The sequence below is a fragment of the Nicotiana tomentosiformis genome, chromosome 6, assembly GCF_000390325.3.
Source record: "Nicotiana tomentosiformis chromosome 6, ASM39032v3, whole genome shotgun sequence".
In the NCBI taxonomy this organism is placed as follows: domain Eukaryota; kingdom Viridiplantae; phylum Streptophyta; class Magnoliopsida; order Solanales; family Solanaceae; genus Nicotiana; species Nicotiana tomentosiformis.
Genome location: NC_090817.1, coordinates 3710865 through 3721411, shown reverse-complemented (window position 1 = coordinate 3721411; position 10547 = coordinate 3710865). Strand labels below are relative to the sequence as shown.

General features: G+C 36.5%; 1 protein-coding gene and 1 non-coding gene across 2 annotated transcripts; one reads left to right on the top strand and one right to left on the bottom strand.

Annotated features, from left to right (window-relative positions):
* Positions 1 to 2630: 2630 nt before the first annotated feature.
* On the top strand, positions 2631 to 2737 carry LOC117279335 (small nucleolar RNA R71). The gene has a single exon (XR_004509746.1). It is a non-coding gene; the product is annotated as a small nucleolar RNA R71 (small nucleolar RNA).
* A 5418-nt stretch (positions 2738 to 8155) lies between these two features.
* Positions 8156 to 10305, bottom strand: LOC104106875 (36.4 kDa proline-rich protein). The gene is made up of 2 exons (XM_070177053.1): positions 9399 to 10305; positions 8156 to 8372 (listed from the first exon to the last, which is right to left on the bottom strand). Exon 1 carries the CDS (start codon positions 10272 to 10274, stop codon positions 9405 to 9407), a length of 870 nt encoding a protein of 289 aa, XP_070033154.1. The 5' UTR covers positions 10275 to 10305; the 3' UTR covers positions 8156 to 8372; positions 9399 to 9404.
* Positions 10306 to 10547: the final 242 nt, after the last annotated feature.

Here is a 10547-nt window from a genome sequence, read left to right as displayed (position 1 = left end):
TTTACAAAGTTCATAACAAAATTCAAGTGCTCACGAGAGGTACACGGTTCAAATAGATGGTCAATTCAAACAAATGGTTAGGGATTGTGGTTGCCAAAGAAACAGGATTACAGGCTCAAGGGGGTTAAATACGATACATAACAATTAGGTGGGCAAAAGCATATATCTGGCTCAACAAAGAAACACCTATATCCCTTCCAAGACTGAATAAAACTACCATTTCGCTTTGCAAACACACGGGGCAAGTTCTAGACATCAAATGCAATGCACATAATAACACAAAACCTCACACACACATGGCACATAAATCACTCAGGATCGGACTATCAAGGCACTTTATTCAAAGCAGTTAAGCAAAATTAAGATCAAACAATTTAAGGTACTTATACAAGAGTCAAAAACTGAACCTAAGCGTCACAACTAAAGCACTCACTATTCTTAAGGTATAATAAAGTTAAGAGATATTTTCTTCAATTCAAATCACAACACAAGGTTTCCCACTCCTAACAAAAATAAAAAGTAACTACACCCGGTTCAAACAAAACCCTTGGAAAAGAACCGCGGCACAAAAGAAAAACCAAGGGAGAACTATTACACTACCTAACAAAAGAAAATCTTTTTGTCTTTTTCTGTTCGACTTTAATCTCTCAAGAAACCTGTCGATAATATCCATCGTCGAGAAAAATCAAAATTTTTTAAAATTTTTATGTTTTATTTTTTAATTTTCCAACTACTACAACTAACAAAAATAACACATATACATACAACATACAATTATCCCCCACCCCACACTTTAAGTTGTTACATGTCCCAATGACACACAATTAAAAAGTATAAGGTAAAGGAAACTTTCCTGAACATCTAGTCGGAGTCTGGGTCGAAGTCGGGCTCTATTCCTCACCTTCGAACTAATGCGCACATCCAAGCAGACAGCTTCTTCTCAACCTTCTTGGGGTATACCCCACACTTATCTTTTTCGCTCACTCCAGCCTTTTCCTTTCAGCCCTTCACTTTCTACTCAACACTCGCAGCTAGTTTTTCTTTTTTCACCCCTTTTCTACATTCATATCAAAAGTCATTGTCCTCTCACTCACTCTAAGCATGAGTTTCCTCTCATGTATATCCAATATTGCTCTACCCGTTGCTAAGAATGGTCTTCTTAGGATGAGGGGGAACTCCTTGTTCTCCTCCATCGTCACCACTATAAAGTCTACAGGAAATATGAACTTATCCACCCAAACTAATACCTCTTTCACTATCCCCTCGGGTATTAGAGTCGTTTGGTCCGCCAACTGCAAAGATATTGGCACCGACCTTATCTCTCCAATCTACTTCTTTAGTTTCCTATAAATAGATAGAGGCATTAAATCAATTGAGGCACTAGAATCATAAAAGATTTATCAAAATTTATAGAACCTAAAGAGCAAGATATAGTAAAATTCCCTGGATCTCCACACTTTTGTGGGAGTTTGTTTTGCAATATCGCGTTGCAATACTCTGTGAGCTTGACCACCGAGGTCTCCTCTATTTTCCTCTTCTCTGTAAGGATCTCCTTCAAGAATTTGGAATAAGCAGGCATTTGTGAGAGCACTTCTGTGAATGGTAAGTTCACATGAACCTGTTTCAGCACATCTATAAATCTCTCAAATTGCTTGTCCAGCTTTTCTCTATATAGCTTTTGAGGGAAAGGTAAAGCAGGCATATGCTCGCTCTCATCGTGTTCCTCCCTTATTGATTTTTCTTCCTTCTTCTTCTTCTCAGTTTTCATCTGGCCTTTCTTCATTTTATCATCAACATTTTTCAGCTGCTCCCCACTTTCTTTTTCGAGTTTAACATCATTTTGGATCGGGGTGGGATCTTTCAACACTTACCCACTTCTCAGGGTTACAACATTCACTGTTTCTTTGGGATTCTTTTTAGTGTCAGCAGGGAGAGTTCCTGGATCCCGCTCGGATAATATTGTTGCAATCTGTCCCACTTGTCTCTCCAGGTTTTGAAAACCAGTGCCCAATTCTTTGATAGATGCTCCAGGAGCGTCCAGCCTCTCATATGTCTTGATAATGAAAGCCTTCATTAAATCCTCTAGACCAGCCTGAATGGGCTTATAAGGCTGAAATTGTTGCCTCTACTGATTTTGGTATGTTGGAGCTCCTTGTCCCTAGAGTCTAGAGTTATTTTGTTTCCAAGCATTCGCAGTACCTCCAGGTGAACTCCATGAAAAATCGGGGTTCCTCTGACCCATTGCATTAAAATTGAAGTTCCCTACAGCATTTACTTCCTTAGTTGAGGCTTGGCACTCATGAGTAGGGTGACCTTTTCCACAAATATCACATGCTATATGAGGCTCATTTTGTATCGAGGCTAAGGTCAGGTTTCGTATTTCTTTGGCCATAGCATCAAGTTGTACCTGCACAGAAGTAGTAGCATCAACTTGGTGAGCGCCAGTTGATCTTTTTCTTTCAGCACTCTCAAAGGGCCACTGATTTGCATCTTCAGATAACTAATCAAGGATTGTGACTATCTCCTCCGGAGTCTTCTTCATCAATGGGCCTCCAGCTGCATTGCTCAATGTTCTACATGAGGCCGGTGTCAATCCATCCCAAAAGTCCTGGAGTTGCATCTAGAGTTCAATTCTGCTATGTTGACACTTTCGCACAATCTCCTTAAACCTCTCCCACGCTTCAAAAATAGTTTCAGTATCTTTCTGGCAGAAGTTATGGATTTCTCTTCTAAACTTGTCCGTTTTAGCTGAGGAGAAATATTTATCAAGGAATTTTCTGGTCATCTCATCCCATGTTCTAATTGATCCCGTGGGCAAGCTCCAAAGCCACTACTTTGTATCAACTTTGAGCAAAAAGGGGAAGGCCCTTAAGTACACTACATCTTGTGACACCCTATTATATTGAAATATGTTCATAATCTCCTCGAAGTCCAGTAGATGTGTTTTTGGATCTTCATTTGGCTTCCCTTTGAAGACACATCAATTCTGCAGAGTTTGAAGCAACCCTTGATTCAATTTAAAGTTGTTTGCTGCAATTGGAGGTGGTCTAACACTTGATAAAACTTGATTGTAGACCGGTCTAGCATAATCTCCAAGTTGTCTCCTAGGCCCAGGAGCTATATTTCCGAACTGGTCTATAGCCAAGGGTTGATTTTGAGCAATTCTCCGACCCCTCTCTTCTTCATAGATAATCTGTGCATCTCTAATAGCTGCTTCCTCAGCATCCCGTGCAGCTTATTCTCTTCGTTGGGATGCTTCTCTTGCAGCCAAATCTACATTATCATCACCATTTCCAACCATATTCTCTTTGGTTGAGGATTGCCCAACCTTTTCTGATGTCTCAGTGAGATTTCTCTCCTTCCTCAACTGTCACAGTTGTTTTTCTATCTCTGGCTCGTATGGTAGCACTTCTTTAGCAGAAGCTCGAGTCATGCACCACTCTAAACATGTCACTTGCGCACAGTCAAAGAATACCAAACGTAAAAAGAGAAAAAGAAAAATTCCTGAATTAGAAGTACAAACTATTTCAAACACTATTGATTGTCAATCCCCGGCAACAACGCCAAAATTTTACGAGCTCGAAACACACACTTAAATTATGCTCGCTATTAATATATAGTATAGTATAATATCGTATCTACAGGGATTGGATTTAAACAATATTCTCGTAGTTTCTAGCTTGATCTCTATCCAAGAGAATCAATAATTGAGGTTTATATGATTTTTAACTAAAATTAACTAAGAATCTAAAGCTATTGACTAATGACAATCGAAACAAATATAAGCAAGGAAGTTATCAATGGGATAAAATAGGGGTTGATAGGATAGGTGCAAGATAATTATTTGGGATCTAACTCTAGGTAATTCACTTCTAATGTTCAAGTGAGTCTCTCGAATTCACTCAATTATTAGTTCAAACGTTCAGCAAAAACTTCTCTCTCGATTAAGTTTTAACCTCACAAAATGAACCAATCTAAGCACATGAAGATATGCAAGAATGCGTAGTGGATTGGTCTTTAGTAAAACCTCTTTCGATTATTTTCCTAACTAGGTTTAGTCAATGATTCAACTAGCCTGTTTCGATTACTAAAAAGAATTAATGAACTCAACCAACAATATAATGCAAAGTTATCACAAGTTATACCTCTCTCGATTACATGAACAAGTGAGTATATATGCAATAATTAAATTATCCAAAAATGCTTCAATACATAAAACTAGAGTTATAATCCACAAACAATCATCAATACACCAAATCCATCAAACCCTAAAGAGAACTACTCCATAGATATTGAGCAATTCATCACAAATATAGTTAAAGTAATAGAAAACATAAATTCAATCCAAACTCGTGTCTTGAGTGAGGAAGGAATGATGAAATCCTTGTGCTCGTGTTCTTCCAACTCCTCCTTACCCTCCTTAGGTTGAATATGTGTCAAAAGTCCAGGAAATAATATTTTTCCATGTATTTATACCAAGTAGGGTCGGACCCAGATGAAATCACCTTCTCCTAACCGAAATAGGAAAATAACTCTGTAAATATTGTACAGGCGCGCTGCATGGGGCGACGCGCCATGCAGGGGATTAGTGGGGAAATCCAGAGAGCTCTGTGCATATGGAATTCACATGATCACAGATTGATTTCAAGAAAGTAGCAGGTTGTATATGAAAGACTTAGAAGGAAGAAGTACATTCGAACAAGTTCTGGGCATGAATTAGTTTCCTGGGAGTTTTAGCAAGGCATGAAGATGGGCAAGCAATAAATATAGGAAACTCATGTATACATAAACATAGTAGACTAAGCAGGTTTAAGATGATCAGAAGTCACACACAATGAGCAGATATAAAAATTTTGGATTTAGGCAGGTTTGGGTGCTAGAAAATACAAGACTGCAGACTAACTTCAAGAGTGGATAAGATTGCAAACAAAGACAACACAACACCGAAATCATATTGGTTCACAAAAAAAAATTCGAACAACATGGATATACAGAGCATGAACACAAGTAAAAGATGGTAGAATTGCAAGAGTCAAGGTACTCACTAGTCACAAATTAACGAGCAAGTAAAGGAAAAATCAAATGCCAAGAGTAGTTCAGTCAGCTGTAGTAGAGAAAGAACAGCATGACTCCCGAAATCCCAGTGCGTCAGAGTTCCCAAGGGTTTGAAGTGAACCCCGGGCAGTGCCTGCACTGAGAAAAGAGAAACAATTGAATTCTGGTGGCCTTGGCTTTAAGTCGGCCAAGGTCTCAAAATTTAGAATAGTAGAACGAGTGAGAGTAAGAGAGTAATAGCAGTGGTTAAGGTCTATCCTAGGAGAGTTGGGGGATGGGTTTATATAGTAGCAAAATTAAACACACAAACAAGGGAAAATAATCAATTAAACACAGAAAAAGGAAAGAATAGCATGCGAAATCGATTCAGAATCAATTTAGGAGAAATCAAGTAAAACCTAGTTCAAGATGGAGAACAAAAAAATAGCAAAAGATCTCACTGAATCGGACCCATATGGCCTAGTAGTGAGTATATATGGACAAAATATCGTCTAAATCTAGAAAATCGAAGGCGATGGCACTTGATTTGAGTGATTGGTACTTGCCAAAAATGGGGCCAGTACTATGTAATATCATAGTCTTGTAAGAAACAACGATATAATCCATAAAAGGTAAGTGAATCATGTAGGAGATCCATGGCTTGATCGGATTTGGTGAAGACTGGGGAAGGCGGCTGCTAGGGTTTCTTTCAGAGAAGGGAGAACATTTGAGAGGGTTTAGGGGCGGTTGTTAGGTAGGAAATGAGGTAGGGTTTCCGGGTTTGGTTAATTTAAAGGGCTTGGGTGAGCTAGGGTCGTTGATCTTGAGAGATCAACGGCCAGGATTTAAGAGATGAACGGGGCGGGTCGAGAAAACGGGTTCCGGCCGGGTTGGAATAAAAGGGTCATTTGGTTTGGGCCAGGGGAGATTGGGCTACGGTTTAGGCCATCTTTTGGTCCGAAAATTGGCTTAGGATTGAGGTATGAACTAAAATATGCGAAAATTATTTAAAATAATTTATAAAAATAATTTATAAATAATACAATATTACTTATGCAGTAAAATGATTTAAAATAATAGCTTAACATTATAAAAATATAAAAATACTATTTTTTCATGAATAATATAATAAATATAATTATGCGTAGAACATAGGCTATTATTTCAAAATTATGTAAATAGCTCAAAAATGCAGATATAATTATATGAAATGAAGTAAAAATATTATAAACATGTATGTGGATGTAAATAATAAGTTTGGATGATTAAGTCATCACAAAATATTTTAAAAGGATAATTAATAAATATTTGAACAATTTAAATGCAATAAAATTAATTTTAAAGCCTTAACATTATGAAAATATTACAGAAAATACTTATATGGCTCTTGTAAATTTGTGATGATGAAAAAAGGATATTTTGAAAATATACATGATATTTATAAAATATGAGGACAAAATTGGGTATCAACAATATACAAAACAAAACGAATATAATCATAAATTCGTGTTGCATGACCCCGAAACTCCATAAATGAACTCGAAAGTCATGGTGAAGCATTGAGTATTGGTCACTAGGTTGTTTTCTATAGACCTACTAAATGTTAAGTCAATCAGAGTCCGTCAAAAAATTTCTACTAAGTTAGCATGTACTAATATACACTAAAAATTGGATATAATCACAAATTCGTGTTGCATGATCCCGAATTATCATTAAATAAACCCAAAACGCCAAACATAGATGTTAGTCATGGAAAAGCGGCGAGTATTTGTCACTAGGCCGATTTCTATGGACCTACAAAATTCCAGGCTAATCGAAATCCGTCAAAAAAATTCTACAAAATCAGCATGTACTAATATACATAAAAAAGTGGATAATCATAAATTCGTATTCCATGACCCTGAAAATCATGGTGAAGCAAGGAGTATTGCTCGCTAGGCCATTTCCTATGGACCTAGAAAAATTCAGTCCAATTAGAGTCCGACAAAAAAATTCTATAAAATTAACATGTACTAATACATATAAAAAAGTGGATATAATTACAACTTGGTGTTGCATGACCCCAAAGCGTCATTAAATGAACCTGAAACGCCAAAATGCAATGTTAGTCATGGTGAAGCGATGAGTGTTATTCACTAAGCCTTTTTCTATGGACCTACAAAATTTCAGGCCAATCGGAATCCGTCAATTTTTTTTTTACAGAATTAGCATTTACTAATACACACAAAAAATTAGGTATAATCATCAATTTGTTTTGAATAAATCCAAAACACCAAAAAATAAACTCGAAAGTCATGACGAACCGATAAGTATTAGTCACTAAGCCATTTTCTATGGACCTACAAAGTTTCAGGCCAACCGGAGTCCGTCAAAAAAAATCCTACAAAATCAGCATGTACTAATACAAATAAAAAAATGAATATAATTATAATTTTTTTGCAGCAACTAAGAAGAAGAAGAAGAAGAAGAAAGGAGGAAGAAAAGGCCTGAAATTATATATATTTTGAGTACTAGTTAAATATTTTTTTAAAAGTGGATACAAGTTAAATAGATCATGTAAATATCATTTATATCTTCTTTGGGTAGAGGTAAGGTTTGCGTACATTCTACCCTCCCCAGACAGGCAGACTCCACTAGTGGAATTACACGTTACTATTGTTGTTGGGTACAAGGTAAATAGGACGACAAGTAAGGCACCCCTGAAATTTTTACCTACTTTTTTCTGACTTGTAACTCCGCCCTCGATAACCTGTGATTTGTGAACATTGTATGGACTAGATTGTTCGGTTCAATCAATAATGTGTCCAAAATTCCATGGTCCTACTTGTCTCATTTTGACGATTTTTCTCTTGTTTGATATCTACATCTTAAGTTACAATCTTCAAATTTTACTGTCCTGAATATCTTACTTGGGTTAATATACGATAGCATCCTTCGAGGCAGACGATTACCTGTGTGTTCAGTAAAACTCAACAACTTTAGTTTAAATTTTATATTTATATTAAAAAGTTCACAAAATATGTACAAAACATTTTCCATAAAGTTTCTCTTATAACACAGACCAACAAACGATTTCAATAAACTAAATTAGACAAGATTAAAGATTGAAAAATAAGTCCACTTAAAGATAAAAATTTACTTGGTTCTTCACTTCTTTGCAACAAATGACATTGAAACAATAATACACTGAAATAATTTCATAAATAAATCGCTATTCAACAATAGCACAATCCACAAAGATACAATTTTGAGGGAAGAGGAAGAGAAAATAAATCAAGAAACTCGACATCCTCTCATGTCGATCCAGGCAATTAATCCTTCAAATCTTAGCTTGGAACCTGTAATTCAGACAGAATTTATGATTAATGAGTTTAAGTTCCTTACTTTAAAAAAAAAAAGAAGCAAAAAGACCAAAAAAAAAAAAAAAAAAAGGAAGAAGAAGAAGAAGAATATTGCCGACAATTACTTCACAAAAAATCTTAAAATTATAAGGTTACTTCTACTCAGACCTCTACGTTAATTCACCCTAATATTAAGATCCACTTGACTGAAAAATTTAGCTTCTAGTCTAGTTATATATAAATGAAGAAAATAATTACTATCCTAGTCCCAATGGTCTTGGTTTTGTAAATTGACCTACAATACAATAATAGGTAATAACTATTATGTAAAGTCAGAGTAAAAATCTACTACTAATCAATCAATTTGCATTAATAGTGTAAGTTTTTCTTTTACACTGTCAAGGCATAATTAACTTAAAACCTTGTACTATATCGAATAGTACTAACGTACAACAATCATTCTACATGATTTTCTATCCTTTTTTTGGCCAAAATTTTTTTCCACTGGCATTACCAATTCTTTATTAATAAGTCGAGTTATGCAATCAACTTTTTCCTCAAAATAGGAACAAAAGCAAACGCGCATACAATGCAGCCAGAAGTTTTTAAGATGAGGTTATGGGAAAAGGATTTCACTTACGAGTTTAACTTACATATACTAATAATATTATGATTGACTATACTACTAATATATTTTAACTTGTCATAACAGTCATTACTTTGTTATATAAATAATTTTAACCCGATTTGAACTTGAAGAAGCGAGCCCGGTTAACCAGACAAGCTGGAGGGACTTCCAAAGTGTGTATCTCTTCTTTACTTTTAAGTGACAAGAAGGTAACAAAGGGTTCTCAAAGTATATATCTCCAGTAGTCCTTTCTCCTGTTAAACTCCGTTCAAGTGGCAAGAAGCCAAGTACGGAGTAATGGACTTCCTTTACTTCGTAACCTTAGCCTGTTAAAAAGTTATACATTGTCAATGCAGATTAATTAAGCTTAATGGAAAAAGGTATATATACTTAACTTAAATCTAGAGAGAGCAAGTGTAGCCAGGTGGTGGAGTCTTCCCACAGGTAACAAGGAGCTGAAGAGCAAGAGGGACATAGATTTTAAGGTTAAGAAGCTTGACTTTAAGTGTTGTGCAAAGGCAAGCAGCAGCTTCAAGTTCCACAAGTCCCTGTAGAATTGGACAACATTCATTAACGGCGGGGTCACCAATTCCAATATGAACTAGCCCACCAAGAAGATCTACACAAGCTCCAAGTTTTAGTGTGTCAATTGGGCATGTTGCCTTTGTTGTTGTTGGTGGAGGGCATGGTTTTCCTTTTGGGGATGGTGTAACTGGAGGAACAGTAATTGGTGGAACTGTCACTGGCGGAATTCCTATAGGTGGCAAGTTGATAGGAGGTTTTACAATAGGTGGTATACCAATTGGTGGCTTAACAACTGGTGGAACTGTCACCGGTGAAATTCCGATAGGTGGCTTAATAACTGGTGGAATAATGGGTGGCAAGTTGATAGGAGGTTTAATAACCGGTGGAACTGTCACTGGTGGAATTCCGATAGGTGGCTTAATAACTGGTGGAACAACAGGTGGCAAATTGATGGGTGGTTTTACAACTGGTGGAACTGTCACTGGTGGAATTCCGATAGGCGGCTTAATAACTGGTGGAACAACGGGTGGCAAGTTGATGGGTGGTTTTACAATCGGTGGAACTGTCACTGGTGGAATTCCAATGGGTGGCAAATTGATAGGGGGTTTAATACTTGGAGAGGGAGTTTTGGGCTTTTTGGGTTTGTGAGAGGGTTTTCCACAATATCCACAACCAAGAATGGGAGTGAATGAAGAAAGGAAAAGCATGGAAATGAAAAGAAGACATGTTATTTTAGATGACTCCATTTTCCTACGAGGAAAGGAAAGAAAGAGGGAATAGGTTGAGATTTTGGTACAAAAAGTATGGTGTTATATAGATATGAAAGTGAATTGATGATTGGTGAATGCAAACAAAATAAACCCTAAAACCAATGCACGTGAACAAGGGGTCTATATGGCCAATTTTTGCTAGTTGGCAACTCAATTGTCTTGCATGTGCATGAATCTGTATTAGTACTTTTACTTAATCTTGATTATTATGTCTATATCATGATTACACATGTCAATCAATCAGGGGCG

Bases quoted from the DNA above. Each gene is read 5' to 3' on its own strand.
- LOC104106875 (XM_070177053.1), bottom strand. From the start codon at position 10,274: ATGGAGTCATCTAAAATAACATGTCTTCTTTTCATTTCCATGCTTTTC.